Source organism: Dipteris shenzhenensis, chromosome 9, assembly GCF_047967505.1.
Source record: "Dipteris shenzhenensis isolate YYH24624 ecotype China chromosome 9, Dip_SZ_1.0, whole genome shotgun sequence".
NCBI lineage: Eukaryota > Viridiplantae > Streptophyta > Polypodiopsida > Gleicheniales > Dipteridaceae > Dipteris > Dipteris shenzhenensis.
The window spans coordinates 18393111-18408619 of NC_141604.1; the positions used below are offsets into that span (position 1 = coordinate 18393111).

At 41.6% G+C, this 15509-nt stretch overlaps 1 protein-coding gene across 2 annotated transcripts in view; it reads right to left on the bottom strand.

The window, feature by feature from the left end:
- Window positions 1–15509, bottom strand: part of TPP2 (tripeptidyl peptidase ii) — a 203805-nt gene that overhangs the window by 42637 nt on the left and 145659 nt on the right. For both annotated transcript variants that reach the window (XM_087378744.1, XM_087378745.1), the window contains exon 26: window positions 3518–3569. In XM_087378744.1, the coding sequence (XP_087234870.1) occupies window positions 3518–3569 (52 nt within the window). The remainder of the gene's footprint in view (window positions 1–3517; window positions 3570–15509) is intronic.

Consider the following 15509-nt stretch of genomic DNA (forward strand, 5'->3'; position numbering starts at 1 on the left):
ACAATGGAGATGTAGGAGAGGAAGAAATGGCGGGCAGAATACGGGTACCAACTTGCGGACAGTAGCTCCAAGAGAAAATCAGGCAGAAGGAGCAAATGGCCGGCTGGAGCAAAGGTCAACAATGAAGAGGATGGACAACTCCACGTTGAGCTGGCTACATCATGCTTGGGCTGTTAAATCATTGAGCTCCAGAACAAAATTCACACGCATAAACAAATTTCGTCACTTCTTGCAAGGGCTGTAACTTTTCACAGAAAACTCAGATTGCAATGATGTAAAAACGAAATTTGTAGTACTCAAGGTTATCTATAACTTTGCTGAAGACACAAAGCTGTCATTTTGCTTCTCGATCCGGATAGAAGCGTCACATCATCCGCAGGTCACAAAAAGATGTAGCTGAAGAAAGGAGAAAGGAGGTGGCAGATCATGGCATGGAGAAGAGAGCTCTAGATGGAATTGGAGAAGCCATTCCTCCAAGGGGAATGAGGGAGAGAGGCTTCAATGTCCTCAATCTCTTACCTCAACCTCTTGGAAGATAGTCTAGCTCTGATACCATATGAAAATGCAAGACATGGAATGGAATGAAAAGGAAAAGCAAGACTAGGAAAGCATAATGGAAATGAAATAATGCGAGAAAGAAATATACAACTAAGCAAAGTACTTACATGATCAAGAAAGGCATGAGGCTTGATGAAAATGACAATGAAAGTACAATGCCTTTATAGGATAGGCACACACACTCTAAGTGTCAAATATATATGGGATAAGTCCCATAGTGACACATGGCACTCTAGGATATAAAGTAGTATAGTACTACTCTAGAACACACTAAAAGTCACTCAAATTGACTTCATTTCCTAACAAATCCACAATTACTTTATACCAAGGACACATCATATCTCTTCCAAAGGTAATTTCCAGACTAAGCAGTTTTGGGAATTCACTGGCATCTTTCAGAGTTCATCAGAGATTATGCTAAGATTGCTCCTAAGTTGAAACTTCTTCAAAAGGGTATAAACAGCAAGAAAGGGCTGGGATGCCAAGTCCACCAATCCAAAACAGAGAATGTGTGAAACACTAAAGTATTTAGTTATTATTGTGCCCATGTTGGCACTGGTGGATCTGAAAAAACCATGTGCTGGAAGCAAATCCGAGTGACTTTTCTAACGGGTAATCTAATTCAAAGATCATACAACCATGGCATTGAAATCAAGAAGCTTTCAGATACGCAGACTAGGTATCATACACAAGAGAAAAACTTACGGCCGTGGTTCATCCACTGAGAGTTTAGAGACATTGAAGCAAATGCGAGTGGATTTGCTAACGGGTAATCTTATTCAAGGATCATACAACCATGGCACTGAAATCAAGAAGGTTTCAGATACGCAGACTAGGTATCACACACAGGAGAAAAGCTTACCACCATGGTTCATGCACTGAGACTTTAGAGAAATTACCTACATGAGTAAATTTATTTTGCATAAATGGACTTTTGCTGAAATATATTTGTGAACACCTCGATCTTCAAGGTCGAAAGGCCCAGTGGGTTAAACTATGTAAGAGTTTGACTTTGTGATTCGTTACTAAACAAAGACTTCTTAAAAAAAAGTGGATGCCCTAGGCAGAATCCTGAATGCGAATGCTATTGCTTTACAAAAGAAAGACACTCAGGGATTTGGGACAGCCGGAAACGCAAATTAATGGCGCTTAGAGCAAGATGGTGCAGCAATATTCCATTCAGAATGGATTATTTCTTGACTTCAGTAAGGTTTGTGTGCCTAAATCAGAGGGCACTCGGCACCATATATTATATGAATGTCATGATATTCCAAGTACCGGATATCGAGGCATACATCGTACCTTGGATTAGGTCTAAAGGCACTTTTATTGACCTAAGATGATCTCCAAGCAGCAAAGTTGCAATAACTAATGACATGAGGCAACTCCCTAAAGTAGTTATTGAAACCAATTACTATTAATTTCTTTTCTTTTAAAAGCCAAGAGAAAATATGGCATGGCAAACCGTTGGAAAATGTTGTGTTGCTTGTTAGCTGGGTACCCAGAGCATACTTATAGATTATTGGAAACCCAAAGGGACTAGGCAAGAATGACGACTTAAGACAGTCGGATATAAATGTGGAACACCTGGATGGAGAAAGGATGCGACTCAGGCAAGAGCTGAGTGTTTGAGGCCCAGTTATAATGAGGTATCTGACAGCCAATGACACGTCTCACTCGCTATTAATAAAGGCATCTGTACAATCCGGATCCGCGTATGTTATTTACTCCACGCATCCCAAATCCCCGCTGGAAACCCTGAGATTATGTGGAACGCCAAGGGAGAGTAACTAAAGGAAATTTATAAATGTCATACAAATCCCTAGACATAGTGGGGAAATTTGGATTGCAGTTCTAAGCTAGGAGACTGAGTTGTAACTTGTGCCCACACGTCACATGTGCTTTGTGTTCGATAGAAATCATATACTACCGTTTGTCTTTTTTTTTAAACGAAAAAAGATATCATAGAGTATCTTTTGAGCACATCATAGAAGAGCACATGTATGTACGGCAGTTTCATCTCGATTATGTTTTCAAGAGAAGATGGCATACTTTGCAATGGTTTCATAGTAAAATAGAAGTTTGCACAGCATACTCCCAGGATAAAAATTTCATTTTCCGAACTGATTGTTGTCCATCAAGCTATGAAAGGCACCGCTTTTGGCAGGACTTGCATGAGAGGCAACGAGTCGCCAAGCTTTCTTCCAGGAAAGCACTAAGCAAACTGGCATGCCCTGTAACCTTGGGGCCTTAGACATTCTGTGTGTTCTATAAAATGAAACCTTCCAAAAGCATGATAGCAGCACTCAGCATTTAGCTAGTAGTCCTCCTAGATAATTAAGATGAAGGTTGAAAATGTGTCCAAAGTTTGTGTGCTTTTCCCCTTATGCAAAATAGGGATTCTCAGCTCCCCAACAAGACAGCCCAATGATCAAGGTGGAGATCATCAGTGGTTGCAAATCATTCTTGCAGAATAGGCAGCATCCTTTAAGTGAATTAAGATAAGTTCAAGCTCACTCATATGACAAAAGCAATATATGCAAATCTAGCTTCAAAAATATCTCAAGAGTCAGTCACCCTGATTGGCATTTGAGACTGCAGCACCACGTTTTAAGGACTACAGTTTTACATATATCTAATGCACCCACAACCTCTCTCCAACTTCATCTGATATTATTGCATCCCACCAATTCTCTCCAATTTCACTTGATTTTTTTTTTTTTGGAAATAGTCCAATTGTCTTCTGAGTGACTGCTAAGACTGTAGAACGTCAATATTCTGCACAAACCTGTATACCTTGATGGTAGATTAAATGCAGGGCTCAAGCTTCCTGGAGGAATCTTAGAAATTGTGAATCAGAATATGCTCATCATCTCAGATAACAACATATTTAAGATTCAATCAACTTCATCTTCAATGTCCAATTTAGCTGAGGACAATTCCTAGACCAGCCAAGTACCTTTGGAAACTTGTCCTCTGTTGGCGATGCAATGTAAAAAGTCTCAGATTCTCTGCAAACAGAAAACCAAAAGACAAAAAAGTTCAGTCTTGCAAAAAATGATGCTTTTCTTTCAAGATATCTAAAAATCAAGAGCATTCAATTTTCTCTGGAAATTAAAACCCCAAAAGATCTTTACAAACCCTACTCCCCACTTGTAGCAGTGAAACTTTTATGAGACCAAGCAGTATGCCACATGTGGAACGTCCTGCAATCCCCACACTAAGCCACATATGCTTCATGTCACCCAAAAAACTCTAGAAAGGATAGCTTGAGGGGTTGAACCCATAGAGTCACATAGCTTGTTAACTAGAAAGTTCCTACCTAGTGCAAGAAAAATGATAGGCTATGCAAGTTGAATTTCAAGGAGGCAACTGCCGTGTGCTTTACGGTCAGTAGCCAAAGGCGCATAATCCATGTATATTTGTGATGAAACTGTCATGGTCAAGATTCTGTTTTTTCCTTTCTCCTAGAGAAAGAACCCTCTATTAGCGGAAAAACAATACAAATAAGCTATCTGTGAGGCACTAATCAGAAGAAGGTGCCAACTCCAGACCCAACTCACTACCTAGGATATCACGGAAATAGCACCAATAATCAGGGTGGAGGGCTATACAGCCAATAGATTCCACGATCTAGAAGGTGCCTGCATGCCATGCCTTGCTGAAGCGTCATAGTTACCAGGGAACAGGAACATTCCTGAAATTTGGGTATCGGAACGGGAATGTTCCAGGAAGGGGGAATGGGGGAACGAGAACTGGAACGCCACGTCATACACGACAGTTCATCATATGACATAAAACTATGCTAGAGAATGAAAAAAACTAACATTTTACAGCTTTAAACTTTCTATGTAAGCTCTAAAACACCCATTTGAAACTTTCAAAGAGTAGAAAAGGGGACAACAAAATTTGGGGACATTCCGGGCCCATTCCGTTCCCAGAACGGCATTCTGGATGTCGGGACGCTGTTCCCTGGTAGCTATGAGATTCTGAAGCGCTCCCACTTTTCAGTGGTCTACTATCTTCCTACTTGCTCCCAAGTAGCTCGTAGGGTATAGATAATATCATGCTTTCAGCGGTCTACTGTGTTCCTAGACCCCTCTGAACCTTGCTCCCAAGTAGCTCATGCGGTATAGGTGCTGGCTGCTATGCAGGCAAATCCCAACTCACTGCCTAGGCCATCGCAGAATCAGGCGCCAAAGATGGAGGGCTATACGTAATCCATGAAAATGTAGAATATGGCTGTAGGCCATGCCTTGTAGAAGCACTCCCACCTTTTCGTTGTCTACCATCCTCCTAGACCCCTCCATGCCTTGCTCCCACAATCTATAAAAGCAATTGTCCATATGCAATTTTGGTTCCTTCAAAGCAAGTCTAGAAAACATTAGACTTTCAAATGCCTAGGATATCAAGTAAAGCCATGAAATCGTAAGAGGAGACTTGTCTATTTGTTATCCTAGCATTGAAGGTTCCTAGCAAATAATGTGCTGCAATTTTGGCCCAATACCCAATGCAATCATAGTTTGCGAAATAAAATCCCACTGAGCTGTGTCAAATGCTTTAGCAATATCAACTTGTAGCAGTAAAACATCCTGCATATTTGATTCCAACATAAGCATTTGCAATGTTATTAGTGATGTTAATGTGCTGCAATTTTGGCCCAAAACCCAATGCAATCATAGTTTGCGAAATAAAATCCCACTGAGCTGTGTCAAATGCTTTAGCAATATCAACTTGTAGCAGTAAAACATCCTGCATATTTGATTCCAACATTTGCAATGTTATTAGTGATGTGCCTACGAGGAACAAAACCATATTGTGAACGATGAAGACCATCGTGCAAATACCCTTCAATCCAATTCACCGCCATTTTAGTGATGATCTTATAAATGACAAGCATAAGGGTAACAAGCCTACAATCAGCCAGAGACTCACAGATCTACTTCTTAGGAAGAAGCTTGACCAGCCCATTTTTAAATGAGTCTAGCATGTACTGCTTTACCCATGCATAATTTATCATGCGCAACAAAGTTGACTTGAGGATATCCCACAATGCAATTGAAAACAATATCTGGCCTGACATAAAACTGCATTTTCATCAAAAGACAAAGGCCCAAACTGACTTAACTCAGACAAAGATTGACAAGTGTCTTTGGCTCTAGCAATAGTCTGTCTCAATGCCTTCATGTATTCTTTGTCATAATCACGAATCACTGATTGCATGCAAAAGACAAATGCATCCCATGCATAATCCATATCAATATGGCTCTGCTGTGACTGACACTGACAGGCATTCAAAACCATTTCCTTATAACAATCATGTGCAAGGTAGCTGTTATTCACAATGAGGAATCTCCTGTGCGATCAACTGGAATTTCATCAAAGAAGATCCTCAACCAAACTGAATTGCAGCATTAATTGAGACCAAATTAGCCTCTCCAAAGCCAGCATATGTGAGCGACCTGATTTTTTATATCCTTGCTGAGGAGCATTATTAAAGTCACCACAAAGAAAGGCATGTTGCCGCCAGGGATATTGCTGCACATCATCCCAAACCATACCTCTACAGTGGAGCATACACCGAGGCAAATTCAAGTATTTGTCCCTGTATAAGACACTGCATAACCATCCATCTTCCCTGTGCATCGTTGAATGCAAAAGCAGGCTGAAAATCATGCTTGATTAAAAAGACCACTCTCGAAAAAGCATGTTGTCCTGCATAGATGTGCTGATTATGCTTCTGTGAGGCAACTATGTCAAGTTGTAAATGACTGAGATACCCCATACTATTTTTCATTTGCGAGCATCACACAAACCTTGTACATAAGCATCAATCACTTTATTTGTGATAGCATATTTACAGATTATGTACAATGATAATCAAACTGACTCAAGTCTGCAAATCCATCTCAAGGTCAGAACCTCTGCCCTGAGGTCGTCCCCGAAGTGGATGCCTCAATTTTACAAGCCAAAACCTATGAGCAGGTTTATCTAAGCGTGTTTTTCAAGAGATTTAAAATTTTGTATTTCTTTAGGAAACATGGTTTTCACTTTTATATTTACTAAAACTAGATCCCTTTATCATAAAAATATACAGACAAGTCACTCATTCATTTTTACATAACATAAATTTTCTTATTCATAGACATCCCTTTGTAACCCTAGTATTACCTTGAAAAAGAGTTGAAAAATAATTCATTTAGGAAACGTTCCTCATAATCACTCTCAATGTAATAATAATATACATATATAATTACTTATTAAACACATTTATATCAATATGACAAGAGCTTTCTAGTATTTTATAGCATAAATAACAAGATATTTATGGATATGTTTCTAAAGAAGTTTGATTTACTATAAATAAGTATTAACTTGGGCTTATATATCACACTCATAAAACACATGTAATATTTAATACTAAATATGCAAGATTTTCCAAAATATAACCCCATAAATGTGCTCAAATGGGGTTTTCCGATCAATTTGAGTAGATGAATGACTATATTTGGACATTGGATGTGAAAGTTATGTAACTTTTAAAAGTGTTGTCTAAGGTAGTTTCCCCAGCGAAACTACCTTGGAAGACCTACTTCTAATGGATTTTGCTGACGAAACTACCTTGATGGCTTACTTCAATGAGGTTTCTTTGGAGAAACCCTATCATGAAGATAGGTTGAGAGAGGGTTTTCAATGTAATGGTCGTCTAGCTGTGACAGTTTTGCGTGGAGTCTGCCAAGCTTCATGTAAAGTCTTTTGTGAAAGAAGCCAAGCACTATGGAAAGTCCACCACCTCCACCCAAGCTGGACATCTATGATGAACAAGTGCTTGATAGTTCTTGGTTGGCGACCATGGAAGGACATGCACCATTTGTTGCCTAAAAAAAGGAGAGAGGGCTCCAAAAGCATCTACTTATGTTTCTCATCTGTCATAATTACCTTTTAAAAAAACCCTTACTGCATAATGTACCTTTCAGACAAAAGATCCTCCAAGTGTCCTAGACAGGATTCATTATATCATCCACATCAACCATGAGGCCCCCAGTAGGGGTTGAGTCCTTCCGTGCTTTGCACGTATCTTCAAAGCCCCATGCATACCATCATAAACCAATTGGGCTTTGAAGGAGTCATGAACAGGGTCATCCTCACCCTCAGACTACTTCTGTCTCTTATGTTGTTCCAAGCGATCTTTGTGAAAAGTTCTCTCATAGGCATAATCAGCGATGATGAGCTGTGAAAACCTTTTCATTGATGAGAATTTTTTGGTTCTCTGCACTCAGTGCACGCAATTCAAGGACTGTCGATATTTGCTTGTTGCACAGTTGTCAATCCAACAGCCAATGAAACTCCAAATGACGGTCAGGAAATCTGCATAGCAGAGAAAGGGCATAACTCTTGCGAGGCTATACAGCAGAAGCTGTACGAAATCCTGTGTACGGAATCTGACACCCATTACAGAGGTTTGACAAGTGAAATTTGATAGCAGAATGGCTTCCTACACACAAAGTCTAACAATGTATGAAAACCCGTGTACAGAATGAAACAAGCAGTACGGAGGTCTGACAGGTAGTACGGGGAATCTGACAACAATATGGACTCTGCGGGTGTACCGAGATATGACAGGCGTATGAAAAACTAACAAAAGTGCGGACAGACATACGGGTAATTAACAGGCATACGGATATATGCACAATAAACGAAGAAGAAGGTCCGACAGGGGCTATACAGAGCCGTACACAACCAGTACAAACCGTACAAGGCGGTACAGTGAAATACGACGAATGCACAAGGGTTGTATGGAGGTAAGAAAAACAAAAACGGGGACTGTATGGGACTTGAAAAACCTATGCTAGAAACGCTAGACTGAACACATGCACGTACACACACACACACACACACACACACACACACTCTCGAGCAGTAGAAATACTATCATATCATATCATAGCATCTCTCTCTCTCTCTCTCTCTCTCTCTCTCTCTCTCTCTTTAATACTCCACACATAAACGCACACACACATTGTTGTACAAGATATACGGGTAACGAAAAAGGAAGAGAAGGGAGAAGCAGAGAGCAAGCTATATGCGGCTAAGCGGTGTGTGGATAAATTTGTAAATATATTTTTCACTTGTTGCATGCTGATACGTGCATAGCTATTTACATAGCTAATGGGTGGTGGCTTTGAGTTATGGACACTCTCATAAAAGACTCTATATTTAATGTAGATATCTTCTTGAGATGGTAGATACTTCTACGGGGACTTTTGGGATATCATGAGATGCAGTGTTGGGTGCCCAGACTCCAATGTATTTACAGTGTTACGTTTTTGGGTTGGGCATGATATTTGTCATTTGTATTTTTTTCTCTGTCGTATGTTCTATTGTCATGATGTCCTCAATGGTTATCAATTGTGAGAGTCCTCCACGTGTCGGGATTGGTTCATTATGTATAATAGTCTGTGGGTTAATAAGCATCAAATGCTTGCATGGTAAGGGTGCACATAAAGGTCAGGATTTTGGGGCAATTAATGCTTGGGTGTGTGATTTGGGGGAAATGTCTTGAGAGTGGTAAAATGTCACTGATGAGGTAGCAAATTAGGCTGAGGTGGCTGGACTGATTGGGAAGGCATCCTGCTCATGCAAAGGTGGCTACGTAGCAAGGAATGGAGAGCTTCTCGATGGCGATCGATCACGTGTAGAGAAAGGGAGAATTTCTAAAGGAAAGGAAAGGGACACACGTAACTACTAGGAGGATCTCTCAGAAGAGGGGGAGAGAAGCTTGGTTGGAGAGGCGCAACCGAGAGCTGCTGAAAAGGGTCGTCAGGTGTGAAGAGGTGAGCTCTATGAGCAACAGAGAGACTGTGGAAGCGCCTCACTAGTATCTGACTGCAAGAGATCGTCACTTCGTCGTTAGGTGCTGCTAGAGGTCCATGATTGCGCGGGGAGAAGGATACCGTGGCTAGACTTGGAGGAGATGGCGATGGAGATAACAACAGTGATGGCGAGCTGTGATCCGGTTCTGTGATCCGGTTGGAAGGACGGGTTGCGTGCATGAGCTGGGAGAAGGGTGCTCCGTGATGAGAGAGACAATGGGCGACGCTACTGTGTGGGCTTGGGGCTTGTAGGCGACGGGGAGAGTAGTGGCGTATGAGCTTGCAGTAGTTGTGGTGGTGGGCTTTCCTTTACTGGCGCTGCTCTCTGGTGGGCTGTCGTTTTGGAGGGAGCTTCATGAAAGAGTGTGGCTGGACAACTGTGCGGGCTAGAAGATTGCTAGACTCTTGGCTGTGGCATCTCTACTCGGGGAATGCTACCTTAAAGGGAATCGTGAGACAGAGACGGAATCCGTGAGCTTGCTCGAGGGATCTACACTGCACTTGGAGGGTTCTTGGAAGAGAAGGCTGGATGACCAGATGCAAGAGAGGTTCATAGATGAAAAGAGGCTGTGCATAAGCGGAAGGAAGAGCGCCCATCAAGTGATAGGCATACGTATGTGACTCCATCTGCATGCTTGGCACAAATGGACCATAGGTGCTGGGTGCTGATGAGCTCAGTGGTGCAGGTGGCACTTACTGAGGTCCTGTAGAGTCTTGGCTGTTTGTTGATAGCGCGGTTGAAGGAGAGGATCTTGGGCAACGGAGTTCGTGAGCTCAGCATGGCTACCACATAGGAAGGACTGTTGGCGATATGAGCTGTGGCAAGGAGGGTGCTCTATGAGCAGGAGAGAGAAATATGATTGCATGAAGGAGAAGGGCGATGGAGTTGTTGTATGGAGAGCAAGAGCTGGTCGAACTGTTGGTGAGCTCACAGGGCTGTTCTACAATATATGTTGCTGCAAGAAGCCTGGAGCAGTCTCCTACAGGCTGGGCGACTTCATAAAGGCTCTCCTTGCTGAGATGCAAGGGTGTTTTATGCGTCCAGGGTGCTTTCAATCCATTCGACCTGCTTGCTGGTATACTTGTGTGTTCTCAGGTGAAGAACTGCATGAAGAAGTGAAGTTAACTGATGGTTGAGGAACTGTACAGCTGCATATAATCTACTACAGGATGGTGAATTGTACTTGGTTGTTTGAGTGGTCCACTGACTGTTTTTGAGGCTATATAGAAAAGCGGTTTGGTGACTTTTGCTATCTATAGACTTGTGGAAGATGCCATATGCATGTTCACTTGAATTTGGATTTTCCAAGACTGTTTGGCAAGCTCTTTTAAAGTGGTTTGCTGTTTCCAATGTTCCAAGAATAGGCTGCTGGGTTTTGACAGAGTATGAGCTGAATGTAGAGGTGTGCAGAGACAAGGATTTTGAATGAATGCCTTTGACCTTCTGATGGTGTTGTTCACTTGCTTTAAATGTGGATGAGGGTGGCTGTGAAGGCAGACTAGGCTCCACTACTTTTGTCCATCCAGCAGAAAATAGGGAGAAAGGGGGCTTCATGCGAGCTTAATGTGTATTGGCCATACAACTAGCCAATCAATGAGAGGCAATGCTAAATTGTTTGTTTTTCCCTTGCTTGGTACCAAAAGAAGACATTATGAGTAACTAGACATTTCCAAATGATACATATTGAAAGGAAGGGCTTCCCCATTCAAGGCTTCCACATGCCCATAGTTTATTTATTGTGTCGGGCAAGACATGCATGTATCAATCTATGAGACTGTGTTTTACGTGTGTGCACAAAAACACACACACACACACACTTTTTTTTTTTGGGGTAAAAACTTTGAATGCTTTCTATTGCAAGATAGCTATTCCAGAACTGGGAAGCTGAAAGATTACATCAAGAGAAAATCTCCGTGCAAGACAATATATTATGATCTATGCAATGAGTTAGCAGACAATCAAAGAGTGATTGCTGCAAAGAACGATGAAAGAAAACAAAAGTAGAAAAAACAAGATCACCAAAGACTCTATGATTTCTATCTTTCCAGAGAGTCCAGAGTGCCTAGTAGTGAACCCAAGTAAAGAACAACTCAAAATCTGGCCGTTGACAAGAATAGATCCCAAATAGCCACCAGAAAAGCTTTCCAAAAGAAGCCCGAGGAAATCTCTGCCGACAGATGCCCAAAAAGCTTTGTGTCTTGAGGTAGTGCCAAAAAATAGGAGATACACATTCCCTTGGAGCCAAACACCTACGACAAATAGCTGGAGCAATACGTATGCATGATAAAAGCTGGCCCGATGAAGCAACCCCCAACAAAACACGCCATAGAAAGACCTATTGTCGTAGAGGGACCTTGGAGTGCCAAATCTGTTTCAATCTTTTCCTCCACCATTTGATTGGACAATGCAAACACCAAATCTGATTAGCCCCGTCTTGGAGACGGCATAACTTTATATAAAGATGATACTGTAATATGAGGCAGCTTCAAAGAACGAATGGACGAGTGTACTGGAAGAAGAGTCCAATCCTGAAGCATGTCTTGAAGTTCTAAAGGCGGTACTGGCTGAAATGGCTGAAGCATCCGAGTAATGACCTGCCATACATCACGATAATATATCCCTAAACCATATTTTCCATATTTTCCAGTAGCCAAAGGGAGGGATAAAAGGGTGCCATCATCATGAATGACATCTTCCACAGAGGAGATCCCTTTTGAATTAAGAAAATATGAGCGTCGGGCTCTTGTAAAGCCAACGGTGGAGAAAAAACCCGTGACCAATGGATGCTCTCGGCTCTCTAAGAGTTACCATACAAGGAGTCCCGACCATGCCAAGCCAAATGCGAGAGAATATGTTTCCAATCCAAAAACATTTAAGTAACAATGGGACAACCTTTGACCTTGCCTTCAAAACTGCCCAACTCAAAATCTCACCGAGTGAGTTGCCAATAGCCAAAAGCAATAGTAGTACGTTGAAAAAGTAGCGCATCATAGCAACCCAAGGGTGATCACCATGTAGAAACTGTAGCATCATTTTCCCTTTATGAGCCAGAATGTGCACATGAATGTTGCGAATATTTAACCCCCCATGCAATTTTGATGAACATAACTATTGTACTGGAAGCAAGCGCAAGCTTTTCCTGCCATGCTTTGAACGCCAGAAATTTTCCGTGATGGTGGACTTAAAAGGATGTAAGATCTCCTTTCATAAAAAAGATAAATGGCAGATAAAATTGAATATAGGCCACCAAAAAAGATACAACAAACATGCAAAGGCCAAGTCGCTAACTTCCAATATTCCAGCTTTTTCTTTAATTTGACAAGAACCCTGTGAATCTATTGACGACGGGTAATTGACCAACCCAAAGTATAACCAACATGACGTACCAGCTGATTGGGTGGGACAATTTCCCCCGGCCATACCAGACTGTGTCAATCTTTAGGATGCAAAGGCAACAAGTGAGATTTCTGAAAATTGATATGAAGGCCAACAGCCAGGCCATACAGTGAAAGAGCCTGCATAGGCAAAGAAAGGTCCCTTTCAGTATTCTGTGGCACCAAAAAGGAATCATCTGCATAGGCCTCAGCAACTAGAGAGCGACTTCCAGCAGGAATATGCAAGCCAAATAACATGTCAGTCACCACTAAATGGTCGATATATTGAAGCATAGGATGCGTTGCTATAGCATATAGAATAGCACTAGGAGGACAGCCCTGGCAAACTCAACAACGCAGTGTCCAAGCTTTGGAAGTATCCCCCGACAAGATGCATGCAGCTTTGCTATCACTGTAGAGCCAAAAGATGATATGCTGCAATTTCTGACCAAAGCCCAAAACTTGCATGGTCTGAACTATAAAATCCCATTGGATGGTGTCAAAAGCCTTTGCAATATTTACTTACAACAAGAGAACATCCTGTTCAGTATACTTGGCATACTCAATCCCAATATAGGCATTTGCGATATTGTCAGTTATATGCCTACGAGGAATAAAACCATACTGAGCCGGATGAAGGCCATCATGCAAATATTCTTTGATACGATCAACCACCATTTTGGTGACGATCTTATTAAAAACAGGCATCAAAGTGACAGGCCTCCAATCAGCCAGAGATTCACACACATTTTTTTTAAAGTAAAAGGGAGTATTTCATTAAGGGAAAATGTGCATTCAAAGCTACTCCAAGGAGGAGCAACTTCTACTCAAGAACTAAAAACAGTGAAAGAACACTTCTAACTCAGCCTGAGGAAGATTTCCCTTGGCATGCGCATCCTGAAGGGACTGATGCAGGGATGATCACAAAAAACAATAAACATCCACATAGGAATGCCCATATAGGTGAGAGTTCTAGGCATGATATAAATACCATAGAGCCTAGTCGTGATGCCAACTAAAGAAGTAATCATAGTCCGGTTTAAAAACTTATCCAAAACTGCACGCATGCAATGTCTTTTACACACATGCCTGCGTGCATGCACTTTTTTGGGGGGGTGAAATCCATGTGTGTTTATATTACAAGAAGCGGTCCCCAAAGTGGAGACTAGCAATCACAGTTTAAAGAAAATTTCATTGTAAGACAAGTAAACAATGTATATCTATCTGAAGAACAGACAAGGACGACCCCGGCACACACGCATTGGGTCATTTGCAACACACACGCGCGCACCTTTTTTTTAAAAAGCGAAATCTATGTGTCTTTGTATTACAAAAACGTTGTCTCCAAAGTGGCGAACAGAAATTACAAGATCAGAAAATTTCATTGTAGGACAAGTAGGCAATATAATCTAACTGATGAACAGATAGGCAATCATAAAAGGATTGCCTGAGCGACATCCAGAAAAAAAAAACCAGAACATAGAAGGAGACTCTCGAAAGACTGCATGGTTCATGTCCTTCCATATAGTCCAGAGTGCCTCAATCACACACACACACACACTTTTTTTTTGGGTGAAAAGAGTTATTTTATATATTACAGAGTCACAATCCCAAACCAGGATGTGCCTCAATCACACACTCACACACACTTTTTTTTTGGTAAAATCCAGTGTATTTATATCCTCATAAATTTACAATATGGGAAGTCTCCCACACACTAGCAATGAACTCCGAAAGAGAGCCCAATAGAAGAACTCAAAAACAAGTAGAGAGCACTTCAAGGCTAGTAGCATCCAAATCCCTTGCAGCAAGACTGTCATGTAAGGATTGCTTGAGGGACATTCTGAAGAAAATATATGCCTGAGGAAACTGTTGACCCATCCTAGAATGCAGTCTCTGTGTCCAAATGGTCCATAATACCCAAAAGCGAGTCCGGTGAAAGAAAAGGAGTAATGGAGACATCTGAGATGAGAGGCATCCAAACATCCAGAAAAGTTTCCCAAATCTGATAGAAGGGAACCGAAGCCGCAGTAAATGAGAGACATGAGTGATCAATGTGCGAGAGTGCGGGCAAAACCATAATAGGTGAGGAACTGTCTCGTAGGGATGAAAGCAACGGGGGCAGAAAGGAGAAGCAATGCGGCGTGCTGACAATTTCACCCCAATGGAAAAGGCTCCCACTATACATCTCCAAAAGAAAAGCCTCTGTTTCAATGGCAATTTGGCTTTCCAGATTTTCATGAGTCGGGATTGCCACCAAGATAAAGGCCTATCCAAATTCCAAAGAGTGTTGGCATGCTTGTCAATCCATGGCTGTGGAAGAAGAAATCTGTAAACCTTCGAGGAGGTCAGATTGTGTATTGAGAGCGTATGGGTAGCAGGAGGTATGGAAGTCAAATTCCAGTCCATTAATCTGTCCTGTGCAAACAGTGGAGGAACCGGAACAAATGGCTGCAACGTATCTCCAAATGGATCTATGATGCAGACCCAAGGAGAATGTCCTGCAAGCTTGTGGAAATGAAAGTATATAGCCTTGTTGATCCACAACATCACCAACAAATCTTATGCCCAATTTCATAAGATTGTATGCTTTAATAGGTGCCTGTAAAGCGAGAGGCGATGCAAACACCTTGCTCCAATGGATGCTTTCCAATCGAAAAGAATTACCATGATGAGAGGAAGCACCTGTCCATTTTGCATATG